Here is a 17755-nt window from a genome sequence, read left to right as displayed (position 1 = left end):
ATCTTTGATTTGCAAATGTGAGTAGTAATTGTGTTGGGAGTATATTGCACTGCCTTCTTTAGCAGTATTGGAATACATAACCCAAGGCACCAGTTTTGGTCTGTATTACTGTTTTGTGGTTGTTCTACAGCAGTCTGAAATGTGAAATTTTGTCTTAAGTATCTGGTCAGTCTCTGCTAATTTGATCAACCATGTGATCAGTGCTGTATAATATGAGCATTGTTTCGGCAACCTTCTATCACACTGAAAGTACAGAAATTGTGCCTGGAATAAGTCTTAGAACAGCTGCAGCAGTGTCCAGGTTGGGAAGCTCTCTGCAGGAGAACAAATCAGCAGCTATGTATAACCTGACATTCGAGCTGGTGTTAGGGTTGTGACTGAGGAAGACTGAGTGAAGCTCTTCTAACAGCAGTAAAGTGCCTGTATGTGGTACTGGCTGCAGCACAGTTGTGGAGAATTCATATTGGCAGCACTGGGATCAGCAGGAAAAGATGAAAAGAAAGGAATGAGCAAGTGCTTCATTTAGGGAGAAAGTCTGAGAGCTTGAAAAACAGGCATCTTGGGACGACTATAAAGAGTTGCTCTTGTGCTGTGCTGAAACCACTGCCTGGAAAACTGCAAGAAGGTGAAACTGGTTGAGGTTACACTGGCCAGTACATATCAGAGTGCCTGGTAATATAACAAGGAGTTTAACCATAATTCTCAGAAGAATAGCAGTAGAATTATGAAAAGGAGGGGTTGTGTATTAAGTCTGTGTTTTGTGGTACCTCCATGTCTATCCCTCTTCTTTGAGGTACAGCAATCATATAATTCATTTTTTAATATAAAACAAGGAGTGCATGAGGCCAGAGTTTCCCTGTAAAAGCAATTTATTAGTATAAAAGTAAGTTTTAAATGTTGCTGTACAGTTTTAGGAGTTGTGCAACCCACCGTTTTAAGGGAGTCCTGCATTTGCCTGTCCATGGTCTAGACTGACCCTACACACAGACACAGACACACACACAGACACACACACACACACACACACACACACACACACACACACACACACACACACACACACACACACACACACACACACACACACACACACACAGTGCAGAGGACAGGGGCAGAACCAGAGGTATCATTACAGTATGAGTGAAACTGGTATTTAGTAGTACAGTATTGTGGTAAGTGACCCTGAGAGTAGGGACAGTCCTGTTGTGAGTAGTGTAGTTAAAAAAAAAAAAAATAGAAAATAAATCACATACTAAAATAATTTGGTCATATTTTTCTATAAATCCTGTTGCCACAGCTATTAAGCTACACCCTATATCTGCTCCTTATCACTCATGTCTGTGATGTAAATGTAGATATCGTCTGCTCAGGCCTCTTTGTTTTCTCTGGCAGTGGGGGCTTGATGGCCTCTCTTGCTAAGGACCAAGGAAAGAAGGAAGACAGACTGCTGTATTCTTCTCAGTAATTTACCATATTTCTTTTTCCAGTGTGGTCTCATTTTTTGAATAGGAGAACAGAATACCAGCTGCACGTTCCTAGTCCTTCTAGCTGACCCTTCCATTAGTCTGAGAAAGCTCTCTGAGGATAGAAACATACAGGATTCTTTGTAGTCACCTTTTGTTCTCTTTTATAATGTCACATGATTACAGAATTGCTATTATTACTGTTTTGCTGTTGTCTGTTTATGGATACAGAGCTCATCTCTGTTCTTGTGCTAGCGTCAGTGTTTTTTCAGTCACAGCATTTGAAGTTTGTTTATTGTTATGAGGTCTTTATTGCTGAGGTGTTTCTTTGAATTGGTGCATCAGATGGTCACTGTTTGTACAGGTGATATTTGCCCCTTTTGACTTCTCATCATTATGACCATCAGGGTACTACATCAGCACAAGCTGGGTATAATGATGTTTACATTCCACCAAAGTGTTGACTTTATAGGCAAAATTACATAATAGAATCCATCAGAGATTCCTTAGTAGTGAAAACGTTGCTGTGCTGGTGGGAGCAGGGACATTAAATCCTTACATTTGCTTGAAGGTATTTAAACTAAAGATTTAATTGTTGTACAAAATTGAATTTAGCTAAAATTTCATTTGCCATCTGGAGAAATCTCTCTGCTTCTGCTTTGAAAAAATATATTTCTGCTTTAAAGAGTTATTGGGAAGAGAAAGGGTGTGCACACATCTGTCCTAGCTGGGACTTGTTAATTTCAGTAGCTTTTAACAAAATGTGGTGGCCTAACTTGGAAACGCTGTACTTTTCACTTGGTTGTGTTTCTGTTCTGTGGATGTTAGTGTTGTATTTAGACTAAAGTTGTAGTGAAAGATGCTCAAAGCTGACTGCAGTTGTTCCCAAGCTTCTCATCAGGTTTCCTAGGCGGATTCTCTGTCAACAAATCCATTTTAGTATCAGTAATTTGGAATGTTATCCCAACTCTTTAGTGTAGGAAAGATTCCATTGTGTGTGCTCTTTGTGGCATGGACATACTTGTGGAAGTATCCAGTATTGCAACATTTCAGAGCATGACCATTTAATGGTTAAAGTCAGATATGTTTAAGTCACTGATGTTTTACTCTGTGAAATGATATGTGTAGACCTCCCATTCTTCATAGATAGATGAGAATTATGTGTGTGCACATCTAAACAGAAGTCAGAGCATAATAGTAACTGGGAAAATGGCACAAACCATGATCTGGCTAGTACTGTGTAACAGAAATATAAATGTCAGAAAAACTCAAACCTGTATCTGCATGGCTTGTGCTCTGATCATGAAGGAATGTATTTTTATAGTGTAGCTTGTATTCTTTACAGTTAAAGACCACCTGTGTTTTTGTTTGGGTGGCCCATTTACCTCACATCTACCTCATTTATGGTAGCATAGTGGGGACTTGGGTTTCTAGGAGCATAACTCATACATGTGCACAGACTATAAAAGCCTTCTATTACTGTTTGGTAAGCACTAGCATGCAGTTCATGGAACAGAAGGCTGTACTTTACACAGATGTGCATTGTTAGACAGAGAGTAAGTAGTGTGTGGTGCCTTAATTTTAAAGGGTAGGATGAGATGGCGGTACTAACTAACCATAAAGAGAGGTCACCTGATGTCCTTCTATTCCAAAGTTGCAGTGTTCATTGGTGTGAGATTTTCCGCCGCAGGCGTTCTGACATTGGCTCATATACAAAAGCTTTTGCCTGACTGCTGTAGGTGCATGCGACATCACACGTTTGGCCATAACCAGGGACCTTAAATGTGACGTCTGCATGCACAGACATCAGAACTCTTCAGCCGCAGACAATGTCACTCCGATCGTTCAGCTCGACTCGCAATTACTTCGAAAAGATAAGTACCCTGTTGCGGGTTTTTTGTTTTCTATTATCATTGCTTGTGCTTGGTTTGCTGTTGGCGGATGTCAGCTAAAAAAGGCAGATGTAATTGCGGCCCTCAGATACTGCACAAAGATACCTGTGATAAGTGACTATTTTGTTTAGGTAGGGAACACAACCATACGTCGTGTTCCATTTGTCAGTCCTTCAGTCCCAAGATTCTTCGCAGTTATTTGGGCACATTAAATTTATATCTCTGGAAGTAGCGTCTGAAATGCCTAGCCCTTAGGATGGACCCGGAGTCGGTCGCCCAAACTGAACTGCTCAAGAAGAAGGCCAAGGTTTCCAGGCCTATTCCTACTGCCACTCCACTGTCGGACGTCCCGACAGGCTTCCAATATAGGGGCAGAGGAATACCCGATTTCTCAGTCAGCTTTGACAGTTCCCATTGAGGAAACTGTTTCTGCAGCCACAGAAAGCACATCCGTGGAGACTATTCAGACGTCAGCACCAACTGACACTGAGGGGGAACCTCCTGTTGGCTGACCAACCGAGTCCTCTCCTACTGCAGGCCAGGCTTCACTTCCTAGGCCGTCCCCAAAGCCTACGCCTTCTAAAAAAAAAAAAAAAAAAACAGAAGACAAAACATTTCACTCCTCCATCTGAAGCACAGCCAGACTGGCAATCTTTTACAAACTCAGTTATGCAGGCCTTCATGGTCCTTAGGCTCACAGACCCTGCTCCTTCCACCATCCCTGTGCTCAGCCCTCGCCCAGCCTCTGCCTCCTCTCCCCAACATCCATCTACTCAAGAGGGAGAATTCTCTGAGAATCAGTCTCTTATGTGTCTCAGATTGCTTCTCCTGTTGACTACTATTCCCCAGATGAAGACTCCATTGAAGGGGGGCCTCACCTGAAGATATAACTTTCAGGGAAACTATTACTAAAATGGAGTACTTCAAGTGGGACACTACCCTGATGTCTGACACACACAAGATATTTTGAACTTGTGCAACTTGAGTCTCCCTCACCTTGAACTAAACCCAAGGCCAAAAAACATTCCCTTCCCACAAAAAAAAAAAAATAAAAAACAGCTCCACCTATTCCCTCTCATTCTGCAAGAGCTCCTCTCCCTAGAAACTGTAGAACTAGTCCCTGTGGGCCAGGAAGGAAATGGATTCTATTCTCATCTATTCCTGGTCCCAAAACAGGACAGTCCTTGAATACCCATACTAGACCTAACCTACCTAAATCGGTTCCTAAAAGTTCCACCCTTCAGGATGCCCTCTCTGCAAGCCCTCCTGCCCCTGATACCACCCCAAGCCTTTATGGTCACTCTGGACTTAAAGAAGCTTATTTCTACATTCCTATCATGCCTTCCCACAGAAAATTCCTGAGATTTACTGGCATTTCCTCACATTTTCAATTTACAGCCTTGCCCTTTGGCTTATCTACTGCTCCAAGAATGTTCACAAAATGCCTGGCTCCTGCCATTGCATTTTGCCGAACCAAAGGTATCCAAATATACCCTTATCTGGACAACATTCTCCTTCTAGCGGAATCAGAAACCATGCTCCTAAGTCACCTAAAATTCACCATGACTCTCCTCCACAACTTGGGGTTCACCCTAAACCTTCCAAAATTCTCTCTGCACCCACGGCAGGACAAAGTTTTCCTAGGATGCAGGATCAGATCAGATTTGATGAGATCCTACCACCCACAGGACAAAGTGCAGTCTCTCTCAAGTTACTTCGAATGACTTCTAGGAGTATCCCACCTTTCCACAAGGCAATTCCTACAAGTACTGGGACTCATGGCAGCCATGATCCCCATGTTCCCTTTAGCCAATATGCACATGAGAAAATTCTAGTGGTACTTAAAGAATGTATGGTCCCAGCACCAACACTCCCTAGACAAACTAATCCCCCCTTCTGCCCTGCTAAAGTCAGAAGTGAGGTGGTGAATCAAGCAGATCCTCCTCAGCCAAGGCATTCCCCTACAACTTCCTCCTCCTAGGCAATCCATGCACACAGATGCATCAGACCTAGGGTGGGGGGAAACTCTAAAGGATTTCAGGGTTCAAGAACCTTGGAACCCTGTCCTTCAAAAACAATGCATCGTCAGGGAGATTACTGCAGTCTTAGTGGCCCTTCAGGCCTTTCTCCCCATCCTTCAACCAGGCCTTCTTCACATTCTAACAGACAACCCTACAGTCATGTGGTACCTGAACAAACAAGGAAGGACAAAGGTCTATCTCTTATGCTGGATAACCTTACAAATTTGGGAGCTAGCCACCCAGCACAATCTTTTCCTGCAGACCTCTTACATCCCCTCTCAGGAAAACAAATAAGCAGATTTGCTCAGCAGAACATCCTCCCACCTTCACGAATGGGATGCTAAGCAAGGAAACCTTTCTAGACATAGTCCACCAGTGGGGCACACCTCAAGTGGATCTGTTTGCTTCCCCCCAGAACAGACATCTAAGCAGATTCTGCAGCAGGGATCACACTCCCATCAGCCTGGAGAGTAAATGCCTTCAGCTTTCCTTGGAAGGGGATGTTCCTTTATGCGTCCCCCCCTTCCCACTAATACAAACAGTCCTTCTGAAAATCAAGAAGGACCAACCAAAAATCTTGCTGGTGACTCCCTACTGGCCAAGGCAACACTGGTTCCCCCTTCTTCATTCTTTAGCCAAGGGCAATCACCACAAGTTACCCCACAAGGTGGACCTTCTCTCTCAGCAAAATGGAGCTCTCATTCACCTTCAGCTGCAAATGCGAAACCTAACACTTTGGGTGATCAACTTCTAATCCCTTGCAGACAGCTCTACTCTGAGGACATGCTTTCAATCCTGAGGGAGGCCTGGAAACCAACTACTAGAAAGGACATGCCTAGCTAAATGGGAAAGATTCTCTAAATTGTGCCTTTTTAAGGACAGGGACTCAATGCATGCCGACCCCTCCCTAGTTCTTAGCAATGTTTGTGATCTCATTAAGGCTGGACTAGCGTACTCCTCTGTGAAAGTTCACCTTTCAGCCATTTCAGCCTGCTTACCCTTCCAGCCACCCCTGCTTTCTAGGCTGGAGATTAAAATTTTCTTGAGAAGGGTCCTACATGTTAGACCACCAAGAAATCCCATCCCACCTCCCTGGGGCCTCAACTTTGTGTTAGAAAAACTCACCTTACCTCCCTTTGAGCCAGCTAGTTCTGCCACCTTACAAAAAAAACATTTTTTTAGTGGCCATTTCTTCCGCTAGAAGAGTGTCAGCACTACAGGTCCTTATGACCTTCCCTTCTTACACCATCTTCCATAATGATAGAGTTACCTTATGCATAAATCCTTCCTTTTGTGCCCAAAGTGGTAAATGAACTATCCTTAAACTAGTCCATCCACTTACCTACCTTCTTCCCAACTCCAGCCAAAATGCAGAGAGGATCCTTCATTCCCTGGACGTACACAGACAGTTAAGATTTTACTTAGACAAGACTAAGTCCTTCAGAAAGTCTGACCAACTCTATCTCCTTTCACCCCAGGGCTCTTGGCAAGGCAGTCTCCAAACAAGCCATTTCCTGTTGGATCAGGAAATCTATTCTTTTTTGTTATTCACACCATGGCAACATCTTACCTCAGGGTGTAAGAGCTCACTCAACCAGGGGCATGGCTACCTCCAGGGCCTTTCTCAAAGGTCTGGACACAGCTTCCATCCTGGAGGAGCTACCTGGTCTACGGTTCACACTTTCACCAGACACTGCAAATTAAAGCAAGTCTTCAGGGCCAGGGCAGGCTTTGCTAGAGCAATCCTGCAAGGATTCCTTGAATCCTCTACCTCTGCCTCCTCCTATTACTCTTCCTAAGCTGTGGTACTCTCCCACACCATTAAATACTGCAACATTGGAATAGAAGGACATAGAATAGTTGTGTAAAATATTACCCAACCATAGATTTCCTTTTCCGTGTTGCAGTATTCCTTCCCACCCTCCATACCCCCCTATTCTTCTATTACTGCAGGGTCTGGCCTCTGGCCACTGCTTCCACTCCCAAAGGCTTATTTGTTCATTTTTTTGCTTTTATTTATTTTTTTGTAATAATTGCACAGTGCGGTTCAGTACCAGGTAAACAGAATGATTATTTTGTGTACACTGTCTTTGTCCCTGTCCATAGTCTGTCTGCCTGTGTAACGAATGGGTAGAGTATATTAATTACTAGTACAGTGGTACATAGAATGTCTGTTCTGTACAGCTTCCCTAAGCTCCTTTCCTTGCAGTGGCTAGGTGGTGCACATTAATAACTGATACAAGGGTATGTGTGTGTGTGTGTGTGTGTGTGTGTGTGTGTGTGTGTGTGTGTGTGTGTGTGTGTTTGTAGATTTTTTGTTTTCTACTGCTTTTATCTCCTCAAGTTCTCTCTCTAATGGTAGGTATATCAGTAACTGGTAAATAAAATGTTTTGTGTGGCTTCATGAATCTCTGCTCCACATTGTCCATTAGTGATGACTGTAATGCATATCAGTAATGCTTGCATAGAATGTTTTACAGGCCTTCATTCAGCTTGTCTTCATGTTCTGTCTGTCTGTGAAATGCTTTGGTACTGCATATCAGTACAAGCTACACAATATTTTATAAATAACCATTCAACTCTGCTCCAATTTTTACTTCCTCAGATACTTGCTACGTGCTGTCATTTGCCATCATAATGCTGAACACAAGTCTTCATAACCCCAATGTAAGAGACAAACCTAGTGTGGAAAGATTCATCTCTATGAACAGGGGCATAAATGATGGTGGAGATTTGCCAGAGGATTTGCTCAGAGTAAGTATGGAAAAGGAAGTGATAAAGGGGTAGAGCTTCTGCCTTTGGTGAGGTACATAACACCATGGTAATAAGTTGCACTCTTCCCCTGTAGGTTATGTTACTGTAGAAAGGAACTTTAAACATAAGCCTTGCTATAATGGACAACCTCATAAGTGCCAAACAATTCTGTTGTATTTTTTTTGTGTGTAGCACTTCTTGTACAGTAACTGTATGATAACACAAGAGCTTCACTGTCAGGGCTTAATTAAGCCCAACTATGTGCACGTTGATAACTTGTATATCTGTTGTCCAGTTTGCATGAACAGTTGACATACAGTGCAGGGTCTAGGGGAAAAGCCACAAAAGGAAAGCGGGGACTTTTGAGTACATGTCCTATAAAGAAACTACCCTTGCTCCCCCCCCCCCAAAACAAAGTTGGGATACAGGATGATTATTCTTAGGTTCATAGGTTAGTACTAGGCTAACTGCCCTTGCAAGCCATTGTAAGCCTAGCCAATTATCCCTTGTCAGACTCAAACCCTGCACCTTGTGTTTGTAAGGCAAACACCTTAACCATTAGGCCACAGCCCTCCCCCTTATGAGGCTGGTGTATTTAAATTAGCTGTCATTGTGGTGGAAGGGCAGACACCCAGAAGGATTAGGCAAGGCAGTCTTCCTTCTCATTCTGAGTCAGGACTGAGAAAGTTTTTCTCCTCTATAGACCCGTCTGTCATATCTGCCAAGTCACGTAATTTTATTGCCTTGTTCCATGGCTGTACTGTCTTATTGTAGGTTTGGATTATAGCGAAACAATGAAGACCTCATTGCTGGAACAAGTGGAAGTTGTTCTGGTCCCTTCTGCTGTTTCTCTAGCAGGGTGGCACTATTGCACCTTACCCAAAGATCATGCAGATCTATTCTTATGGTACATGTGTAACTTCCATTGTTTTTTTTTTTGTTTCGTTTTTTTTTAATTTAGATAACATATTGACAAATTTTCTGCTAATATTTGATTTTGTTTTTTAGAATTTGTATGAGAGTATTAAAAACGAACCTTTTAAAATCCCCGAGGATGATGGGAATGACCTGACACACACCTTCTTCAACCCTGATCGTGAAGGGTGGCTCCTGAAACTTGGTAAGTTAAAGATGAGTGCTTCATTCTAAAACATTGATTTCTTACTTTAAACAGCAGATTTACTAGAAATAAAATTCTGTCTGTGTTCCTTAATATTTTTGTCTGTCAGACATAAACACTAAAACTGAATGTAATGGAAGTGACTTGAAGCTTGTGAGTTGCAGTTAAGGACGTTTTGAAGCCAATTAACTTTTTTTTTTCCAAGCTTGCACATTAAGAAAACACGAGAACCCTACGTTTTCAGTGGTTTCTGTTTCAGGAGCACTTTTTTGCTCAACCAGTTGTAAAGTGCATATTGGTGCTATTGCACAACGCTGTTATGATACCCTTGTAGTTTCTATTTTTGCTGTTTCCGACTGTGCCATTAAGTTTCTATAGAGTACCATTGCAAAAACGTTTTGGTAGAGGATGCAGTGGTGCTGTGCAGTATGTCAAAATAGAATTTTGTGAGCTGTTTGCTAAAACTGTTTCCATGGCTTTGGAGAATCTCTACAAGAAGTGTGGTTCATGTTTGCTTGCCTTTAATAAACATAACTCCATTTTATTTTATTTTGTTCATGTAATACTGTTCTTTCACTTGCAGAAATACATTGGATATGACTCTGCATGCATCCCACTGTGGTTTGGTTTGTGCTGCATGGTGAATGATCAGCTTAGTGTACTTGACCCTCACCTTACCCCCCTCTTCCTCCTCTTCATCACTACATGGCTGTACAAAGTTTGCATGGCACTACACTGTCAGCTGTGGGCTTTTTACATTTCCACTAAAAATATTATTCTGATCCAAACCGGGGGGGGGGGGGGGGTCAAAAGAGCAAAAGGCTGGTTTGACTTTTCAGCAGACTGGTATGATATAGGTAACCCATAGGTTCAAAGGTAATTGCTAGGTTAACTGCCCTTGTGGGCCATTTTAAGCCTAGTCAATTTCTCTTTCAGTGTTCAGCTCAGCTTATCCCATTTGATTAGAAATTGGCCTTACCCATCTCATGGTTGATGATTATGTATTACCTTTAGTGAAAGTAACTGGAATCATAACATAGATGATTTGATGGGGCTCATGCATAGGATAAAGCATTTAGGAGCTGCCTCTATTCTTTAGTAGAACAGGGATCAGTCTTTGGATATAGTTTCTATTTCCCATCCACATGTCTAAGTTGTGTTTGAATATGGGCAGGGATAAGCTTTGTTTTATGTGGATGGTGAGTCTGTTCCAGAGTAGCAGTAAACTCTGTGAGATGTACCTGTCCCTCTAAACCTTTCTGTTGATGCTGCAGAAGTTTAGATTCCTAAACTGAGTATTTCTGAAACCATTTGACTTGCTGATGTGCAGTAGATCCTTCATTTGGGGGATGCCTTGTATTCCAGACACTGGTCACCTATTAGCAGTCTGTCGGATGTCTAGTATAGTGAAAGGGCTTAGGTCTTGTATCCTTTTAGTAAGGTATCTCTGTGAGCACTCAAGTTGTTGCATGTTTCTGGACAGGTACTTGACAACTGTTCATTATATGCAATGACTGACCTAATGAGGGCTGAATAAAGGGGGGGCAGATGGGTAAGGCCAGTCTGTAACCAAATGTGATAGGTTATTTTCAGCACAAAATGGGAAACTGGCTAGACTTAAAATAGCCCACAAGGACAGCTGGCCTAGTACTTGTGTATGAACAGATAAAAAAATGGCATCCGTAGGTCTAGACACAATCCCCTTGTCTATAAGCTGTGCAGTATAGAAGGACTTTCTTATGATAATGGACACATGGTCAAATGTTAGGTCACTGTCCACATAAGTTTTCAAATCCCAAACAACTGATTCAACTCTTAAGGGAGTATTCTTAGTGCGGTGGTTCGCTGGAGTAGATGACTTCCCAAAAGATATGTTTGGCATTTAGTTTCAGTACATGATTTTGGCATCAGTTGTTCATTTAGAGCAAACCTTCCTGCAGTATGGCCACGTCATTTAAGGATTTAATGACTGCTCCTAGCTTAATCTGCAAACTTAGTCAGCCAGACCACTTTGATACTGGCTTTTACCTCAGAAAAGTAGATCCCAAACAGGAGAGGTTCCAGCACAGAACCCTGGGGTGACTCCACTGGGTACTGGTCTTTTTGTGGATTTAACATTCCCTGTTTTGATTACCTGCATCCTATCTTTGAGCCAACTGGCAATCCAGGGTGTGACACAGGTGTTTGTTCACTGTTTATTTAGCTTTTCTAGTAAGCCTGCATTAAAAATTGTGTCAGAAGCTTTTTCCAGGTTGAAGTATGTGTGGCAACTCTACCAACTTATTGTTGTGGTAAATTGTTTTTTTTTTCCTTGTTCAAGAGATTAACGTCATTTTTTCCCTGAATTCCCACTTGACAGTCTTAAGTGAAAACAGTACTTTTATCCCTGAGGTTTAGGCTCACAAAGTTTTAATAAATGTGGTTGTAGCTGCACACTGATTCTGTAGCTGATACAGAGGGATACCAAAGTTATGTCCTTCTGAGTGAGCAATGCCTGCTTTTACATTCTTATTTTTAGTCCTACTCTATTGAGTTGTCTGTTAATGTGGGTGGTGCTTTCTTGTTAAAACCCATATTCACTGAGAATTTTTTAGGCAGTCTTATCTCTCTTTCAACCAAGATTCCTGAGAAATCACTTGCTTTTGGAGCCAAAACAGTGAATACTTGAGATACTAGTGCGCTTTTTTGGGGTAATTACCCGCTTTTCTCATATTCTGTGAGTGTAGAGTCAAGTTTGGGAGGTTGAGATGTAAGGCGGCTTGCCACATTGCAAAACAAAACAAAAATGTTTTCAGTCTGTGCCTTTGCATGTTTAGATTGGTCATGATAATGAATGTGATTTCTGAGTGAGTGTTATTTAGAGGACTCCTAGTGAAACCATTTTAATGTCATTGAGTTGCTTTCACAATAAGGTAATACAAAGTCTAAGAGAGGGTCCCATTTATTTAGTGGGATGAGCTGACTAATTTCCTTAGGTAGTCCTGTATAAGAAATAAGTGGCTAAAACCCCTGAAACTTAAGCGGAGTAATTTTTCACTTATTTATTCCAAGTGGACACTGGAAATCAGATGTACACATTAACTAAAAGTCTGCTTCTAATCTTTCACAATCACGTTAAGGTATATTTCACAACTAGGCATCTCACATTGCTTTATGTGGGAAATGATCCATAAATGAGTATGTTCTTTCTTTGAACTGTTCTTTCTGTTCATTTGCTTCAGTGCAGTTAGATACTCCAGGTTCTGCCTCTTGTGGCGCTGATCTGGTCTCGTTGCTTAATCTGTGGCCACAATTCTGCGCCCCTCTGTGTGGTTGTAGTTCTCAGTAGACAACACTGGTCTTTCACAATTAAAGATCTAAGAGTTCTTTTGAGTAGAAGTCAAGGAAATGTGGGGACAGAACCCTTAGGTTCAGAGGTCAGCCTTACCTTTTGAATTAGGGAAAATCAGCAGTATTCACATTCTTTTCATGTTGCTGGGAACTGGCGATGCACTAAAATGTAGTAAATAATGGAAATGCACTAAAAATAATATGTAAATGTTCCCGCACACACAGCGGGATGGTAACACGTTCAGGATGCTTGTTTGTGTGTTTCAGTAAAGGATATTCAATTTTTAACTCAGCTGTGGACTACCTACTATTTTCTATTTGATTATTTTGTAGCACGTATTTTACAGTTATATTTTACAGTTAAATTTTTATTAAGTGAACTAAGTGCATAACATAACGTAGGAAGTGAATATCATACCCTCCACACTGTGAAGTTTCTTCTTGGTTTGTTTTGTACCCAGTGTAGGTTTCGTACTGAGTTTTTCTGAGACTTCGAGGGATACCACGGATTTCTCTTTTTGTACAGTTGAATTTATCAAACAATAATGCATCCAGTGTATAACCCTGCCACCTAACTAGGAATCAATAAAAGTAAATATGCCAAAGGCAAAGTGGAAGATTTTAACAATGTTCTATTTTGGACCTTTGCAGTTCATCTTTACTATGCTTATTAAATTGAAATAAACACTACTGAGATGGCTGGTCAATTAAAGAGCTGGTAGTAATGTGTCATATGATGGTCACAACTAGGGTTCTGGAACAGGTTTTACAGCCTCTAAGGCCTAGCCACAAACCCAACATACTAGTCATTGGAGACTCTATTGTGAGACACACACATGTGCCCCTCAGCAGGCTAGACAAGGGGAAAGTCACAGTAAGTTGCTCGTCAGGTGCTAGAATCCGCCATATCACTCACGCACTCAAGTCTCTCAACAACAGGTACTGTTATGACTCTGTCATAGTCCATGTTGGTGTGAATGACTTGAGACGTACCTCTCTGGACTATATGAAGAGAGATGATTTGAGCTCACTGAATATGTGTCCCAGGCAGGTATGTCCCTAGCCTTAAGCAGTATCCTGCCGTCACCCAGAATGATGCCTCATTACCAACAGAAAATTATTGACTTTAACAATTGGCTTATTTTCTGTTGTCATTCAAAGGGGATCCAGTACCTGACAGCCTGGGAGGACATGATTGAAAGACCACAGTGCTTTGCCAGAGATGGCCTTCATCTGTCTCCCCTAGGCTTCTGGCAAGGGCTCTTGCCTCCCCATAGTGCCTTTTTTAGGCATAAGGGCAAAATTACCAATGTAAAAAATTCTTCTAAGCGAAATTTAAAGGGCATGCTGCTAAATGCTAGGAGTCTTAACATGAAACTGCAAGCATTCCTTGCCCTGGAAGATGCTGACATTTGTGCTCTCACTGAAACCTGGTTCAAAGTTGTGGAGAGCACCCCAGCCTTACCAGGTTACCTATCCTACCATACTTTCAGACCCCAAACAGAGGGCTACAAAGCCAAAGGCGATAGAGTTTCAATGTTTATCAAAGATGTACACACCTCCAGGCTGGTCAAACAGTATGACGCACAGGAGACACTCCAGGCGCAGTTAACTGTTGACAAAACACCTATTCAAATCTTAGCTAGCAACAGACCCCCAACCATGACTCAGGAGGCCGACTCCACCTATCTGGACTTACTTGAATCCATCAAGATTTAACCCTCTACCCTGATCCTGTGCGACGTTAACTACCCACCATACAGTGGAAGACCTATTCTAGCTCAAACAAAAATGCCCAGAGATTCCTTGACTTCATCAGTGCCAATGCATTGGATCAGCTGGCCGACACCCCCACAAGAGATGAAAATATCCTAGACTGGGTACTAACCAACATGAGTAGCCACTGTAGCACCCCTACAGTATCATCCTCCTTGGTAAGCTCAAACCATAAAATAATCACTTTCAAAAGTCACCATCTCCCCTGCCCCCCCCCCCCCCCCCCAGGGTCAAACAAAAAAACTTTTCCAAAGCTGAATACAACCTCCTGAGAGCAAGTATAAGCAGCTTAACAGCCGCCAGCCCTTCAGTTGAATCAAGCACTAATGTCCAAGCCTACACTAAAAAAAACTATATGAACACCTGTATAGCTGCATGGACTCGGCAATACCTGACAGGACCAAATCATCTTCCTCAAGGAAGAGTAAACCTGTCTGGTGGACAACAGCAATAAACAGACTCCATAATAAAAGGAAAAAAATTGCTGTCCAGGACCAAGAAGGAGCAGGTGCCAAGTTGGAAGCAATCTCCCCTTTGTCTGAACAAGCAAATAAGGTCAACTGGTGAAATCTTGTAAGGCTAACTTCGAGTCCAAATTGGCCACATCCACTAAGGATAATAACAAGGCCTTGTTCGCATACATCTGCAATCTCAAAGGTAACTCCCAAACCTGCTCTGAATTGTTGGTGGTCAAGAATACCGCATGCACAAATGCCATAGATATAGCCAACCTGCTGGTGGTCAAGAATACCGCATACACAAATGCCATAGATATAGCCAACCTGCTGGTAGACAAGTTCAGTGAAAACTTCACCCCCCTGTCCCCCCATCAGTAAACCAGGACATCCCCAGCTCCTGCCCCCCCCCCCTCATCACCAGGGAGCAGGTCATTATTGCCCTGTCAAAGGCAAAAAATGCAGCCTCAATGGGACCCGACAACATCCCTGGCTGTGTCCTACATGAACTCAGGCAAGAGCTCTCAGCACCACTAGGCATCCTATTCAACCAAAACATGTGCACTGGTTCGTCCCAGCAGAATGGAGGACAGCCACTGTCATCCCGCTGCACAAAGGTGGAGCGTCCACTGACCCAGGCAATTATAGGCCCATCAGCCTAACTAGCTTGATCTGCAAGGCCATGAAACGCATTATCATGGACCTTATAAAGAAGGACATTGGCAACCTCCAAACGCTTGATTCTACGCAATTTGGTTTTGTCAAAGGGAGATTCTGCCTGTTAAACTTGGTCACCTTCTTCAAAACAGTTACTAAAGCCATGGATGAGGGCAAGACAGTGCACACCTCCTGCCTTGACCTAGCTAAAGCCTTTGACACTAGTCCCCACTCAGGCATAATAGATAAACTCTCCCAGCTAGGCATCAACCCATATGTTACCAGATGGGTAGCTAACTGGCTCACTGATGGAACTCACTCAGTCAAAATAGGGGCAGCCACCTGTAATAGTAGACCCGTAATAAGCAGTGTACACCAAGGGTCGGTCTTGGAGCCTCTACTGTTTGGGATATACTTTTCTAAGCTGCAAGCCAAAACCAGTGGTCTGTGGCTGACCAAGTTTGCAGATGACTGCAAGCTGGGCACTGTCATAAATTCCCCCTAGTGATGTGAACATCCTCCAGGAGTGCCTTAACCAAATTAATGACTGGTGCCAGAAGCATGGCCTCAAACTGTATGCCAAGAAATGCATCAGTATCCCCTTTGCGGAAAATGGTGTCCCCACTCGCATTAATAACAATGTACTAAGCATTCAGTCAGTCGTGTGGGACTTTGGCACCCAGGTTGATAACAACCTGACTTTTGACCACCATATTGCCTCCGTTGTACGGAAGGCTTTCTACATGGCCCACCTCATAAGTAAGGGTATTTCATCTAGGAACAAGGAGGGCATAACATCACTGTACTTCTCCCTTATCAGACCCATTATCAAGTACAATACCCCCTTCGGCATGTACCTTGCCAAGCACTTGCAGCATTTGGAAAGACCAAAGAGGTTCTTGACCAGGAAAATCCAGGGTCTCAAGCACCTATCCAATACAGATTGTCTAAAAGCCCATTCCCTCTACGCAGTCTTGTACAGACTGCTCAGAGGTGACCGGTGTCTGGCATACAAGTCTGTCTCAGACTCCGCCTCGATGGAGTTGCTGCATATCCATAAGTCAAACTCCACTCGCGCAGCCCACATGCAAGGTCTCAGTCTGGTCTGTAACAGTAATAAAACTCTTTGACAGTGTAGATTTGTGTCCCAGTGACTCCCCCCATCTGTGGAATAGACTTCCTCTCCATGTCAAGCAGAGTACCTCACTAACCCTCTTTAAAGGACAACCGCGCCCTCAGACTCAAAAAACATATTTATTTCATCATGGTTTGATGTTTCCTACATTTTAACAGCACTCTAAGACTATTTTGAGCTTTTTAGATATTTTTAGATGCAATTTCTGACTCTGACCACATGGGGTCTGGCATATTGAAAAAATTCAGACTGTTTACTCTGCCTCAAGCATCCCAGAATGCATCATTTGTCTCTCAAAAATTGCATCAGATCTGCCACTTTTTCACTTAAGTTGCCGTGACTTCATTGACTTAACAGGCATTCACTGCAGTCTTCAAATCCACTACTTTTGGTTAAATTGTTATCCTTTTTAAATGACCACTTGAAACACAAGCAGTGCAAATGCTACAGAACAGAACACAAAAGTGCATTTTCTAGCTTTTTCTCCTTTCAGATGCTAAATTGCTTTCTTTTGTGAAGGCTGGAATCTAGCTCTTCAAGGAATCTCCTCCCACTTCACACCTACCTTCCCTAGCTGTCAAAGAGCCAAGGGTAATTTGAGCCATTATCTGCATGTGATTGACAGCTCATCACAGCAGGTGACCAGACCAATGTATTGTTTGCTAGTCTGCCTTTTCCTCTTTACAGTGGGAGACTTATTTTTGTTGCACTACTCCTGTCAAGTTTAAAACCAAGCAACATAGCTCTGGCAATAGTTCCCTGCTTTGCAAAGCATCAGTTTGCCACTTATTTTCCCTTCCTGTTTAAATAGCTAACAGATGATACACTATAAACAAATAATTTCCGACCTGCATGACAGCACCCACATGCTTTGAGTCAATATTAAAAAACTTATGGTACTGCATACCAGTTGTAATTTGTTGCACTTAAATTGTGCCAGACATAGTCTGATGCAATAACATCCTGTTACTGTCTACGCATGGTCACTGCAAAATTATCCTCTTTTTGTAGCCGTTACTGTACTTAATCAGTAGGACTCTTCTTAATAGTGAGATTAGTCAACTTATTTGGCTGGACTTCACAGTTCCAGCAATGGTCAACTACATATACTGCACCATATATTGGTTTACTCAGAATTTCACTGCTTAGTAT

At 42.5% G+C, this 17755-nt stretch overlaps 1 protein-coding gene across 4 annotated transcripts in view; it reads left to right on the top strand.

Annotated features, from left to right (window-relative positions):
- Nucleotides 1–17755, top strand: part of LOC122790289 (cytohesin-1) — a 1634771-nt gene that overhangs the window by 1349891 nt on the left and 267125 nt on the right. For 3 of the 4 annotated variants that reach the window (XM_044057800.1, XM_044057818.1, XM_044057809.1), the window contains 2 exons: nucleotides 7982–8130; nucleotides 9139–9251. In XM_044057800.1, coding sequence (XP_043913735.1) covers nucleotides 7982–8130; nucleotides 9139–9251 — 262 coding nt within the window. The remainder of the gene's footprint in view (nucleotides 1–7981; nucleotides 8131–9138; nucleotides 9252–17755) is intronic. The other variant, XM_044057794.1, reaches the window with a different exon arrangement.

Source organism: Protopterus annectens, chromosome 1.part2 (assembly GCF_019279795.1).
Source record: "Protopterus annectens isolate FY-2018-M chromosome 1.part2, PAN1.0, whole genome shotgun sequence".
Classification (NCBI taxonomy): Eukaryota; Metazoa; Chordata; order Ceratodontiformes; family Protopteridae; genus Protopterus; species Protopterus annectens.
Note: the sequence above shows the minus strand (reverse complement) of the source record. Positions and strands in the feature narration are given on the sequence as shown.